This window comes from Dendrobium catenatum, unplaced genomic scaffold (genome assembly GCF_001605985.2).
Source record: "Dendrobium catenatum unplaced genomic scaffold, ASM160598v2 fragScaff_scaffold_299, whole genome shotgun sequence".
In the NCBI taxonomy this organism is placed as follows: domain Eukaryota; kingdom Viridiplantae; phylum Streptophyta; class Magnoliopsida; order Asparagales; family Orchidaceae; genus Dendrobium; species Dendrobium catenatum.
The window spans coordinates 93563-108613 of record NW_021318761.1 but is presented as its reverse complement, the minus strand read 5'-3'; the positions used below and the strand labels follow the sequence as shown (position 1 = coordinate 108613).

The 15051-nt window shown below is 34.9% G+C and overlaps 1 protein-coding gene across 2 annotated transcripts in view; it reads left to right on the top strand.

Annotated features, from left to right (window-relative positions):
- The first annotated feature begins 1904 nt into the window (after positions 1-1904).
- Positions 1905-15051, top strand: part of LOC110101142 (nuclear cap-binding protein subunit 1-like) — a 34675-nt gene continuing 21528 nt past the window's right edge. Inside the window, exons 1-3 of one of the 2 annotated variants that reach the window (XM_028693481.1) lie at positions 1905-2150; positions 2585-2644; positions 13232-13288. In XM_028693481.1, the coding sequence (XP_028549314.1) occupies positions 2055-2150; positions 2585-2644; positions 13232-13288 (213 nt within the window). In that variant the 5' untranslated portion in view covers positions 1905-2054. The remainder of the gene's footprint in view (positions 2151-2584; positions 2645-13231; positions 13289-15051) is intronic. The other variant, XM_020828932.2, reaches the window with a different exon arrangement.

Here is a 15051-nt window from a genome sequence, read left to right as displayed (position 1 = left end):
AATATATGCATATTAATGAGCCCATTGGATAAACATATATGTTATAATAATTATATATGATGTGAAATGTGTGTTAGAGCAAAAAATAAATAAATGAATTGATGTACTAGATAAGATAGATGAGATTGATACTAATATGATTAATATGATTGATGTCTAATATATTAATAATGAGAGACTAATGATTGATGACTAATATGATTGATATTAGATGAGATTGAATATTGATGAGTAGAGATTGATGATAAATGATAGATAAGATATATGATATATTAGACCAATAATAGATTAAGCAAATGGTAGATCAAATAAATGGCAGATAAGATAGATGACATATAAGATATATGATAGATAAAATAGATGATGAATAAGACAAATGATAGATGAGATAAATAAATGATAGATGTTATAAATGGATGATAAATAAGATAAATAATAGATAAGATAGATGTTAGATAAGACAGATGATATATGAGATAAATGATAGATAAGACATCCATATGAAAGATAAGAAAAATGATATATGATAGATTAGCTAGATGATAGATAAGTCAGATGATAAATAAGATAGATGATAGATAAGACTGATGACTAGTCGATTGATTAAATGATAACAAAAACATGACTAATGTTTAATATGTAGAAAAACAAATATTATGCTGATGCAAACATGATATATGACACACATGAAATGATCGGTTCATTTGATATAGAAATGACAAGAATTTGTACTATGAGTTACTATTTATATGAATATAATTTCTTGCATATTATTTCTATTTAGTGCATTAATTTTAGTTGTAGATATTGGTGCTTTGTTGGGTTTATATACTCATTATGTGTTTTTTACATATTTTCAGGTTATGATAAGAAACTTGGGGAGTGAGGTTGATATGGGCTGCAAGCTTATATTTTCTTTCTATTCTTACTAGTTCCTTTTGTAGTCATGATATATTTATAATGATAGTCTATTCTCATCAAAATAAATATTTCAACAATAAATTTGTTATAATCAAAGTTCTGATGGTGTTGACTTAATTTAAAAAATTTCTTACTCAAACATGATTCAAAATTCGTGATTGATGAATTTTTGGTGACATATCAAATCCACTAAAAGAATGACATTGATGAGAAATTATATTGATATTGAATTAAAAAAAATAAATATTGATATTGAATTGATAATCTCAATAAGAGCTATCCAATGTAATAAATAAATAAATTATAAATTATAGAAGCCATACTAATTTTAAGAAGATGTTGATGTTAGAGATGATGAAGTCGTCATTATTATTCTGAAGTAGTTGTCACATTTAGAACAATCTAACATAAAATAATGGCTTGAGAATCAATCACTTGTAGAGGCCGTAGGGTCTCCATAAAAAGTTTCAATCTTCACTCTGCAAAATTCAACATTTCTCGATATAATGAGGATTGAAATGAAATGATCACGACAAGAACTGTCGATAGCACATTAGCTACCCCTGGTGGCGATAACATGAGATTGTGGCTTAACTTTCATTGGATCAAGACTAGGCTAATCATATGAAGGTCTCGATTCAACTCTTGATCTAACCTAGGTTGGTTTGTTCGGGCTTAGATGCATACAAAGTGTGGGTAATTTTAATATAAGTTGAAATAATCAATAAGAGACTATCATCTTGACTTTATTTTTTTATCAATTTTGGAATCTAATTAGTTCTTACATAAAATTTAGAAGTTGGTTCAATTTTTGAGAGATTGAAATCCAAAAATTTAGGTCACAAATCGTGCTTTATGATACATGTTTTACACTCCCGATAGGAATAAATTAAACTAACAAATTTGATTAAATACGACTTTTATACTATTAATCTATCGATATTAATAACCAAAAATCTTATGCCATATCCGAGAGAAGGCGCATCCACTATAATAACCCTGGTTAAAAAATAAAGAGCCATTCCCGATCGACGGGTACAACCTGTCTTAAATCGCTGCTTTCTTTCGTCGATCATTCTCTTTGCCTCCTACTCGCCATCCCGCCCTCGATTGCTCGCTCATTCGAAATTTCTATGCCCGAGCCGATGAACAGCTGGAGGACGCTGCTTCTCCGCATCGGTGATAAATGCACAGAGTACGGCGGCTCCGTCGACTACAGGGAGCACATCGTGAGTATTTCCATGTCCCCTTCTTCCCCCTGTACTCGAACACTCGCTATCCTCTTAAAAACCTAGCCTTGAGCTTCATAGTAACTTCTTATTGAACGGAGCTACTGCCCAAATGCTGGCCTTGCTGGTTCTTTTAACTGCAGGGAAAGTTTCTTGATTTGTTGCGGGTCCATAACATAGAATTTGTTTTAATTTGCCAATTCAAGTTGATTTTTGCTTCTTTTGTATGTTCAAAGCTTTAGTTTACAGTTTCTTTTTACATTTTTATATTTCGTTACCTTTTTATATTTCGTTTAGTTTAAATGTAAGATTAGTTTGTCAATTTTTAGTTTTTAATTTTTATTTTTTCTTTCTTTTTTGTTTGAACGCTATGCAATCCTTCATTTTTGGAGGAAAGAAACTGTTCAATGTGTAAGTTTTGACCGTTATTTCAGGATACATGTTACAGCGTGCTTTTGCGAGAGTTGGAGCATTCTAGAGATGACATCATAGAGGTATAGTTGCCTTATCATCATTTATTATATGTGATGCGTAAGTAGGCTTTTTTGATTTCTGCATGTCTTTTCTTGTTTGACTTATTTATGTTGGAACAATGAACCCTTGTACCCAATAACCCTTTAGGCTAGCAAACAATGACTATTACAGTTATTTTATTTTTGCGATCAATAATGGCTATTTTTGATTTGTATTTACAAGAATTTAAGTCAATTATTTTCATTTTTATCTTAATATTTAAGTTTGTCATTCTTTTTACTCATCAGATACACTTGGTTGTTTAATGCAAATTTATTTTTGAAATACTTTTTTTTTTTTATCTAAACTCCACTCATTTTGGTCCAAGGTTGTCCAGGAAAGAACTAATTTTCTTTTCCCTTCAAATATATACCACTATGCTTGATAAATTTTTTCTCCTTTTGTGAGTTGAAGGAAGTTTATTTATGCCTGTTACTTGGTAAGCTTTGTTATTTCTCTGTAATTATAAAATTAATTTGCTTACAAATATAAATCCTTGCTACCTCAACAAGTTCTACTATGCTTCCTTAAACCACAGAGATTTAATGAAGTATAAGTTGTACTAAAATACTTATTCACCTCATGCAACGCTTAACAAGACTGATTCACTAATAAGGATGCATAAAATCAACTCCAAATAGTTAGGATAAGTTTAATGTTGATGAGTATGCTGTGAAAATATTTATAATGCATTTAATATTCTTCACTCCATGCTTATATTATCAGGCTGTGTTAATTTATTTACCTATAACAAGACCTAGGCGTGATAGTTGGTCAAATTTGAACAACCTGACCCAAGCTCTACCTCGAAGATTCTGATTTCTGCTCGAGCCAAGATCTTGTATGTTGAAATTGATTGAATTTTGATTTATTTTTAAGCTGATTTTAGTTGATAAATTTTTAAAAATATATATTTTATTACCAATCAAGAATATATATATTCAGTCATGTTATTAACTATGAAATATATGTATATTCATATATGTATCATGCATTTGTGTTTTATGTGGACATAAATATATATTTTTGCTTTCTTACTCGTGCAGGCGCACACTCACACACTGAGTTTGAGCGAGTCATCTTCAAGTTGGATTAAATAGACTCCGGTTTCAAGTAAATTCAAATTTGAGCGATTATTAAGCTAATATCAAGTTTTAGAAATTAATAGCCCTAACAAGATCTCTCAATTAAGAGAAATGGGAAGTGGTCAATTAGAGAAAATTACAAGCACTTTAACTTGGAACACTAAATTTAGGCAGAGTGGTCATTTGATATATTTAATTATGTAAGTTGATCGTTTTACAACAATAACAACAACAACAACATCAAGCCTTTATCCCTCTACGAAGGCCAACATTCGGCACCATAAAGCATTGCAGGCCTCACTACCATCTTATAGAATTTTCCCTTAAGTTTGAGGGGTACATTTCTATCACATAACAAGCCCGATGCATTCCTCCACTTCAACCATCCAACTTGAATTCTGCTGATAATATCCCCATCTATTTCACCTTCACTCTGAACAATAGATCCAAGATATCTAAAACGTGTACTCTTATTAATGACTTGATCGCCCAAAGTCACAATCCCCTCACTAGGTCTATTACTACTAAAATTACACTCCATATATTCCGTTTTAGATCTACTCAAGCGAAAACCTTTAGACTCTAAGGTTGACCTCCATAATTCAAGTTTACCTTCAACTCCCTCTCTAGTCTTATCAACAAGAAGAATATCATCAGCAAAAAGCATACACCAAGGTACATCCTCTTGCAAATGTCTAGTGAGAACATCCATGACTAAAGCAAAAAGATATGGGCTTAAGGCTGATCCTTGATGTAACCCAACCGAAATAGGGAAATACTTGGTCAATCCACCTTGTGTTTGAACACAAGTAATAGCTCCTGCATACATATCTTTAATGATTTGAATATAAGCATTATTGACTCCTTTCTTTTCAAGAACTCTCCATAGCACTTCTCTTGGAACTTTATCATATGCTTTTTCTAAATCAATAAATATCATAGGTAGATCCTCCTTATTTTCTCTATATTTCTCCATCAAACCTCTTAATAAATGTAAGTTGATCGTTTTAAAGGAAATAAAATTATTAAGTGTTATCAAGGTGAGACCTACTGTGCATAGGCTAATACTTGCTCATGTCCTCCATGGATGAAGTCATGTTGAATGTCATTGATCTAATGTGTGGATTGATACCATTGGCCTTTTAAAGTTGTGTAATGTTTGTACTTTTTATTTCTCCATGGTCACATTACAGTGGTACCTTGTTCTTTTTTTTTTTACTTTGCATTTAGCATTACTATAACAAAGAAGCAAAAGTGAACAACTATTGATGTACAATTCTATCAGATTCTTCCTTCAGCAAAATAAAAAAAATCAGGAAGGTTTTTACTTTAGGCACTTTTCCATATAAAATTACATTGTAACGCTAAATGACTACAAACATCGACTGCTTTATTGGTTTCCGTTGGCACATGTTGAAATATTACTTGGTTGTAGAGTTTCCAAAAAGCTGATGTCAGGGGCGTAATGGGGTCTAGTCTTTGAATTTGAATCTATCATGCTTTGGTGAAGGATGTCAATGACATTTTTGTTGTCTCCTTCAAGGATGAGCCCTTTAAGCTCATACATCCAAGTCTCCAAAATCGACTAGATGAAAAGTATTGCCTGAAGCTCAACTGCTGTGCTGCCCCAATGTTTCTAGGTCCGGCCTGCCACAATAATGAGGGTCCCATTTTCATTTCTTAGGATGACTCAAGTCCTACTTTGCAAGGTGGAAAAAGTGCAGCATCCACATTTTCTTTTGTACATCCAGGAGGGGGAGGGCACCACAGTTGAGAGGTGTTCAGCCTTGGTGGCTGATGGTTGCCCAATGCTCTTGAAATAGATAGAAGCAGAAAAAGTTAAGGATTCTAGTATATTGGCTGAAATGATAAGAGGGTTTCCATAAGCCTTCCATGCTTTTGTGTATTGCGTGCTCTTCAATTTTGATGAATCATGCAACAATAAAATCTTTCCCAAGCAATATTTGAGCCCTGGAGCTTGTTAAAGGCTGAGAAGACTTTATTTAAGGCACTGAATTGTGGCAGAGGGAAGCCCCAATTATTGAATATTTTCATAATAGCAAGTAGCTCCAATTACTAATTGCATTTGCAAGGATAGCTGGCAGAATCACATACTCTTGTTATGTTGAGCCACTGAGGTAAGAGCATTTTGTAACAATCTCCACCAAAATAATCTCTCAAGAGGGTGCAATTTAAGTTTAAAATGCTCCTGAATTATGGAAAATCGAGCCGCATATGCCCAAACAGTTATAGTTTTAGAAATGGGTAGATGCAATAGCTTAGGTTGGTCCTCAGGATAGTTATTGTGGATTGGAATTTTCAGAATCCGTTGAACTAAGCAGTCTGCAAAGCAATTATGTAGTTCGGCAGCATCCTGTTCTCTTCTACCTCTAGCTGAAATAAAATCTGACACAAGCTTATTCTCGACCTGCTCAATATTCGGGAATGTTGGTCACCTGGCTAACGACACATCAAGGATTTAGATTGAGCCAAAGCATGTACGCTTGCGCCATTGGCAATCTTCCAATGGATTATATCTTTGATGCATTTGCTCTGTCCACACTAACTTTCCAGGATTTTTAATCAATTTGCCTGTGTGGATGCCCATATGCTTTCTTCATATTTTTCATGCAAGCAGGTGCTGGGTAAAGACTAATTGTTGGTTGCTGAGGAATTGCCAACTTATGCTGGCATGAAATGGGCCTTCCTAATTTGCTAGGCATGAAACCCTAACCCTCCATTTATTTGAGATGTGCATAAATCGTTCTATGCGATGTAGTGAATGCCAACTTGAGTTGAGCTTTTACACTAGAAAAAAATTTGACACAATTTCTCTTGTCTATTGAGAACTCCTCGAGAAACCAAAGTATGAGTTAGGATATACATAGGAAGAGCAAGCTAAGATGAATTGTGGAGAGTTGATCTTCTGACCAGAGAGAGATGGCGGTCCCCCCATTCCTTAAGTATCTTGTTGGCATAGTGTAGCATTTCACAATGATCGTTTATGCTATGTTTTCTCCAATTTAATTCCTAGATAGTCAAATTCTTGAACTTTTTGAAACCCAAACGTGATGAGGACATTAGATTTCGACACGTGTACGATCGCCGGAGACGCAGATCGACGGCTACGATCCAGAGCCTCTACTTCTGATTTATTTGCATTTTATTTTATGCTTGTATTTCTTGTTTCCCAGTTTTTCCCCTGTGGGCATTGAGTTGTTTATGTAGCCCGGAAGGGCATTTGTATCATTTCCTTTTATTTCATTTTGGCCTACTTATATGAGGCCTCATGCATTGTAATAGTTTAGTTTTTTTGATGAATGAAAATTTGCTCATGTGTTCTCTTTGTGAGTTCATTTTTCCTAGATCTCTTAGTGAGTTCCTTGGAGAAGATAGATCTCTTTGTGAGTTCTAGGTTTTCTTTCCAAGCTATCTTTGTGGGGATTTGGATTGAGGATAATTGAGGTGAGTGAATTCGTGGCCACTCGAATCCCTAGAAATTTTCCCCGGCCATCCACCCGCTCCTCCAACTCCCGCTTCTTCCCCGACGAATAATCCTATCGGCATCACTTGTGTGATAGTGGTATCACTAAGTTTGCTTATGATCCTCTTCCGTTAACCGCCGCGTTCAAGAGTTGATTAAAGGATCTCAAGGTGAAAGATCTATATTTTAAACGTGAGGCTTTTGTTTATCATGGCTATTTGCATTATTTAGATTTCTTTGGTTATTATTTTGCAAAGCTCTTGTAATCCTCAAGTGTAATCAATTACCATGGCTTACTCTGTCATGACTTTTCTTGAACTCTACTTGAGTAAGCTAGACTTTAGAGTTAACATGCGAAGTTAATAACCTTTTATTAATATCTAAAGTACAATTCTTGTTTTCGCATTTGGTTTCACATCAAAACGTTTTGGTAATTCTACTACTTTCTCCAATTGGGAGTTGCTTTGCTAAAGAGAATTGCTGACTTGTTTGTGCTGATGGATTGGCCAAACCAACTACAATCATTTTTGAGTATGAAGTTGATTTCTTTGGCAGCCATAGAAGAGGCTATTGTCGATACACGAATGTCGTTTTCATAGAAAAGGTGAGAGATTATTATTCCACCATTGATAATTGCAATCCCCATATGCTGACCTCTTTGGTGACAAGCCATGGAACGGAGTTTTGAGCATAGGATGAAGAGGCAAGGGGACAAAGGGCCACATTGAGCACTAGTCCGGGCAGACTTCCTTCCATTGATGAGTAAGGTGAATGCTGGCTGTTGTATGCATTGCTTTGTCCATTGAATGAATTGGTTGGGAAAGCCAAATTATTCAAGAACTTTGTTAGAGTGGCCCAGCTCATTCTATAGTGTGCTTGCGCCATGTCTATTTTGATTGCCGTAAGCTCTCTTGAGAAGGTGGACTGTTGAAACTTATTGATGATTTCTTGAGCAAGTAGACAATGATGGGAGAATGCTCCTTTGTGGCACAAAAGCTCCTTGCTCTTAAAAAATTAGAAGGCCTAGAACCTTCGCTACAGTTTTATAGATTGTTCGATAAAGGTAATTAGTCTAAACTTGGAAGGGGAATCAGCCGAGGTAGACTTAGGAAGGAGAACAACCAAAGTTTTTTTCCAACTTTGTGACATATGGTCAGATATGAAGAACTCACAAATAGCAGCACAATTCTTATTAACCACACTCCAAAAGTTTTTGAAAAAGATGCCCTTATCCCATCAAGTCCAAGAGATGGATTGCTACTCCTTTCAGCCATCTGATTTTGGCACCCTACTTCCACCACAAGTTATTTCTAGCTAAAATGGAATTTAGTTCCTTCATTGTAATGCGGAGAGTGATTTCTTGATCGGGGGATAATCCATTCAGAGAGCATTCCTCCATCTTAGGTTCATAATTTCATCTTCAAGAGAGGACTTAATGATGCTAAGATCTTTAACTTTTTATATGCTCCAATGGAATAAGGCTTTGAGTGTTCAAGAGCACTTTCTTTGGAGGATTTCTGCATGAGAGCCTTGATTAGTTTTAGACCACTTTGTGTAGGCAACTTTCTAAGGCATTGCATATGAGAGCCATATCTCTTCAACTGGAAGCCATCTTGTGGGAAGGAGGGGCGCAATGTGAGCATTGTCATTGGTCAAGAGAATGAGACAATGGTCGGAGTTCAATCTCATAAGATGTCTTGTTTTGAAGTATGGTAGAAGATTTGATGCTATAGTATGGATGAGAAATCTATCAAGGCGGACTCAAATTTTGTAGTTCAATTGCTAATTTTTGCTCCATGTGTACGTTGGGCCACTTGACTAGGTCACAACGGTGCATGAACTTTTTGAAATCTTGCACCTTTTGGGAAAACGTGAATCCCTCATTGCCCCTCCAATCAGCTTGGGAAAATAAAGCAGTTCAAATCTCCAGCAACAATAGTTGGAAAGGTCATATCCAACTTACTAGCCAACAACTTCCGCGGAGATCTCCATATGAGATAATCGTTATTAGCATAAACTATGGTAACCATCCATGTCTTGTTGTTTGGGTAACGAACCTTACCAATAAGATATTGCGTGCTTTGCTCAATAACAGTAAAGGAAATGAGTTCCTGCCTCCAGAGAGCCATAATGCCTCCATCTTTTCCCATGGTAGCTTAGTAAAAAAAATCTCAATTGCCTCCAACCAACTTTTCCACAACTTACCTGGAAATGTCCTCTACTTTGGTTTCCAGAAGACCCACATTATGGTCGCCAACCAATTGTTTTAGGTACTTGATTGCCTCATTTTTCCAGCCCCCCTACAATTCCAAATGAAGAAGGAAGTTTGCTGCTTCAAATGTGGCTTTTTTCCTTTTTCATAGAAGTGGTTATATTGACTTGATTTGTAACAATTCCATATCAAAAAGGAGCTTTTTAAATGGATTAGATCTCTTTGTGCTGCCTTCAGTGTCTTCAGAATGCCATCCAGCTGAAAATAAGCAGGTGTAGGGTTGTTGAAATCAAAAGGAGGGTCTGATATGGGGTTAGAGGCAGTATCTTGAATCTGCTTAAGAAGATTTGGCCTACTGACATCCCCTAGGTAAGGCAGAGAAGTTGTTGTCAGTTCCTCTTTAATAATACCTTCTGGTGTTGTGTTCTTTGTTTTCCCGTTTCTTCTTCTTGTGACCAAACACCAAGGATCATATCCTTCAGTCTTATCATCAGCATTGTTATCCTGTAAGTCTTGTGCTTTCATTTTGCCTTTCTTTTTAAAAGTTGCTTGTTGTGGTGCATTGTGTTCTAGCTCCTTAAGAGCCGTCGGGTTGACAAAGGAACCCATAACCCGATTAGTAAGAGCATCATGTTCATTCTGGGAGCTGCAATTTGGTCCAGCAGATGGTGGCCTTGAGCTGCTTGCAAGAGGGATGCTGCTTTCCTTTACCAGAGAGGCATGCTGCTTTCCTTTACCGGAGAGGCATGCTGAGCTATTTTTCGCTACAGTAGGATATTTTTCAATTGGGAGGCCTGTTGGCTGCTTCTTATAGTATTATTGTTATTGAGAATTAATCAAACATTGGCTAGTTTTATGTCCAATGTGGCTACATTGGAAGTATTGTTGAGAATTCCCTCATATTCAACTTTATGGAAATTTTTTTTCTGGCAAGCCCAGCACCCAAACACCAGTTGGAAGCTTTTGAAGCAAGATCAACACGCACACACTCAAGCATAAGTATTTCTTCTCCACATGCCTGTTTGTGCATCAATCCATAGTAGTTATCCAATAACTGAAGCATTCTAACAATATGGATGTTATCCCAATAGATCAGCGGTAATTGTGGGAACCGAATCCAAATTGTGGAGAAGAGCCCATGCATTGATTAAGGTGAGAATAACGGTGTCTCCACCAATCCATACCAATGATATGTCTGCCAATTGACTGTGATCCTCCCATTAACTCTGTGTCTTTGGCCTCTATACTTCAAAAATAAGCAAATGAAATAATTAGGTGAGATAGTGAGGAGTTGAAATTCTCCTAACTGTGCCCATGTCCTTTAGTTCATTGTTCAATATTATGTGAGGTAGCCTTTTACCAATAAACTTGCCAACAAGTGCTTTCTCTAGTTTTGCACCAGTCTGTTGAATAGAGTCCATATTCAGAGATACAGAAATTCCATCTTTTTCCATTACTCCTGACTTATTCACTGAGGCAATGCTGAATACTTAGGGCTTCTTCCAAACATTAGGCTCATTAGAATAACTCCTGTTAGCATTTGTTGTGAAGGGAGCTGCGGCCGTGGGGGGGTTTGACAATTCCACTTTTCAAGTGGCCATCGGGCATTTAATTGAACAGTTGACGGGCATTGCACAGAAATACGAGGATCATTAATTACTTCATTTAGTGGTTTATCACACCTGTTCAGATCACTACCAACTGCATTTATTTCCATTTCACAGCCCATTTCCATGCAGTCCTTTACGTGAACCTCACCACAGACTTGCATACAAGCAGGTTTTGCGGAAATTTTTTGAACCTGGGCTCTTTCACGGGCTGCTTCAGCCAGCCTTTGGCGGTCATCATTGAGGGGTCACCGTTGGCACATGAAATAACCAAACTTTGATTGGCTCCCAGCTCCAATTCCTGCTTTTCTATTTCCATTGCATTGCATATTGGTTTCTCGATGCTCAAACTGTACTCAGAATGTGCAAATTGCTGGACGGGGACAAAGTTCAGTACCCGTTGGTCCTCCTCAGTGTGACTACTGCGATCCTGCTGACCATTAGGTTGATCAACCATAGAAACCACGCCTATGTTTCTATTTTTAGCAGCTGCGCCTGCATTGTTTTGTTGAGAACGAGCCTCCCAAGCTTGGCACGCTTGGGTTACCTTTCCATGTAGTCCACTAGAGTGCCGATTACCATCATCCACCACCTTATCCTCACCACCACCATTACAAGAGTGAGGAGGTGATTGATGGTCACCTCCTATAAACTTCTCACACTAAAACCACACCCAATTCGTAGAAGCGGAATAGTGCAGAGATCGCCCACTCACAGAAGTTTCTCAATAGTTTTTGGTAGCATGTTCTTAAGTTTTTAGTAAATGCTTGATATTGAAACCTTTGCAAATATGTTTTCTATTATAATATTATATGTTTGGACATTAAATTGAGCTTTGTTAATAAGTTAACTTTATTGTTCTCTAATTTATTGATTGTGTTTTTTAGAATAAATAACCTTGATTAATTGTTGTTTTTGTGATTCAAATAGACATGTAGTCTACATAAACCAAGTAATTTTAAGCTTTTTGGGGCTCTGCTCATGCATATGCTGTCAGAGGTTTTTAAAAGCTATTTTCTTAACCACAGTTTCTATGATGCTATGATTCTATCTCAAAAGAAGCTTTTCTAAAGCAGATTTTGGGATAAGTTGGGAAAAAATCTTTACAATATTTTTATCTCAACAAAAAATATTTTTTATTGGTTTCTTTTCTTACCACTGGATCAGTAAAATGGGAGTGCAATTGTATGCCATATGTACATATTAATTTAATATTCGGGCTGCCTTTTGTTCAATTTGAGTTAGATTTTGGAAGTTTTTGCTTTGTTCTCTTTTTCTAAATCTTTTGTAGCATTTTGATTTTTGTATACAGCTTTATGTGTTTACAGTATTACTCTGCATTGAGTTGTACATTCACATTCCTTTTTGATGTAATGATCTATTTTAGCTAATGAAATTGGGGTTTTCCCCCAAGTAGTCTCAAATAAAAAATTATTTTTGCTTTCGGGTACAGAATTAATTTGTGTACAAACTCTTCGACCCCAACTAATAATTAGTCTACAAAATGACCTATTCCTTTTTGAGGAAAATTGAAATCTTACTTACTAGATTAGCGAATAATTTTTGAAGGTGGTTTAACGTTGCAATATTTTCCTGATAATTTTTTTTTCTACAGCTGTTTCTTCGTCTACTACAACGTTTTATTTCACCTAGGTTTCTTTTTATTAAGGATATAATTAATCATTTCTAGGATGCATGTGCTTAAATTGCATGGCATATAAGGTGGTTGTTTACCTAGTACTCTGTAGTAAGGTCTTAGTGGAAGGCTCCCTGCTCGAATATTCCATATTTTACATCAAGTTGGCATTTCATGCGAGGAAATTGGTGTTACAAAAGTGTTTAGTTGTCAATATCTTTTTTTTATCCTTGTTTAGCAATCTTGGTCACTCCGATATTTGTATGAACCGTTAAGTGATGGTGAGGAAGATGCTATGTGTTCTACCCTTTAAACGTAGATGTACTTGTATTTTGTGATAAAAGACGGTCTTAAAAACTTTCTGTGCAAATTGAAGGTCAACTTAATACTAATTGAAATTAGTCATCTTTTTAGTGAAATTTTTGTTGATTTCTCCTGATAGGAAAAAAAAAAAGGCTGTAAAAAAAGCAAGCATTAATTTCATTGATTAAATTATTGAAAGGTTGAAGTCACCTATGCTCACACCATTATTCTGGTTGAACAGCTTCTTCTCCAATGTGCCGAGCAGCTGCCGCATAAGATTCCTTTTTATGGAGTACTGGTATGGTCACAAAACATTTGTTATACTTACTTAAAATTTATTTGCAAATTAGTAGTTTCTTATAATCAATATTTATTAGCAATAGGTGTTGCTAAAATACATTCTCCTTGTTAGCATGTTCACCACAAAAACAGTAAAATGAATAATGCATCTTTAAGTAATAGCGGTAAAGCCTTGTTTTGAATCTTATTTACAGTTAACATATTCATAAAACTTTAGCATATGAAATTTATCCGTTGGCTTATCATATCAGAAGTGTTTGGTCCATCCTTCTGATCTCATATAAATAACAATGTGGTTATATATCACCGTTTATTTTAACCGAATACTCTTTGTTTATCTTTCTGTGTTCAACTTAAAATTTATGCATTGAACATTGCGTCTGTTCTTTTGGACAAACAAGAAACAGTGCTGGCCTAACGCTTTGGTGAAGTGATTCAAATCTAGCTTCACCTAATGACAATATTGTTGACAGTATTTTTTTTTGTCTTGGTTATCTCATTACTTCCAATGTAAAACTTTCAATTCTAGCTTCACCTTGGCTCAAGGACTCGAATTAATGAGGCATGAACGGACGGTCGGATGATTGAATAAAATTTTGACTACTAACTAGCTATTTTCTATGCACTGAAAGAACCACTAAAACCTCAAAATTTTAAAGTAAAACATTATAAATACCTTTCTCTTGGAGTATGAGGCCTACGAATCACGATACATGTTCTCTTCTCTTTTACTCATTTAAATTATTCGAATAACAACTGCGAATAATTTACAAATATAAAGTTAGTCACAACTCAATGATTATATTATACTTTTAAATTACAATAATACAAGTCTTTTAGAATAATGTTGTATGCTCACCTCAAAACATAAAATAATTTTATTTAAAATTTATTTTGAATATGACCATCAATGTTATGCATATTTATACTCGTCACATATATCATATCTTTATCTATTCTATAAATAATATAACTGTCACAGGATATACCATCTAAAATTAGTATGAATTTTCGTACTTCATTTTTTATTTCTTTTTTCTTAATCCTTTCCATTTAAGTGCGCCAGTACATTACATACCTAGCTGGTACCATAAAGGGGTGTGCTCTATCAATCAATATTTATATGCAAATAATTATATCTATTTATTTCATGGACATACCATTTAAGAACTTTCTATAATATAAATACTGAAAGTTCTTAAATAATATATGAATGAAATAATTAGATATAATTTCTTGCATGTTCATGTTGATTGATGGAACACACCTCTTTATGGTACTAGCTGAGGATGCAATGTACCCGCACATTTAAATAGAAAAGGTTATGGAAAAGGAAATAAAAAAGTACCTTCATTGATGCTATTTTTAAATGTCGTCTCTTATGATAGTTGTATTATTTATATAAATGATAAAGATATAATATTTGTGATGCGTATAAATATGCATAACATTGATAGTCATATTAAAAATGAATTTTATTAAAATTATTTTATTTTTTAAAATGAGCATGCATATTATTTCAAAAGCCTTGTATTATTGTAATTTAGAAGCATGATATACTCATTAAGTTGTGACTAAGTTTATATTTGCAAAACATTCATAAGTATTATTTGAATAATGTAAATGAGTAAAAGTGGAGAGAATGTGTATCGTTAGAACGACACTCTTAAAGAAAGATGTTTATTGCATTTTATTTTAAAATTTTGATGTTTTAGTGGCTCTTTTAGTATCACAACCTAGCTCGAAAACTCGAACTAACAA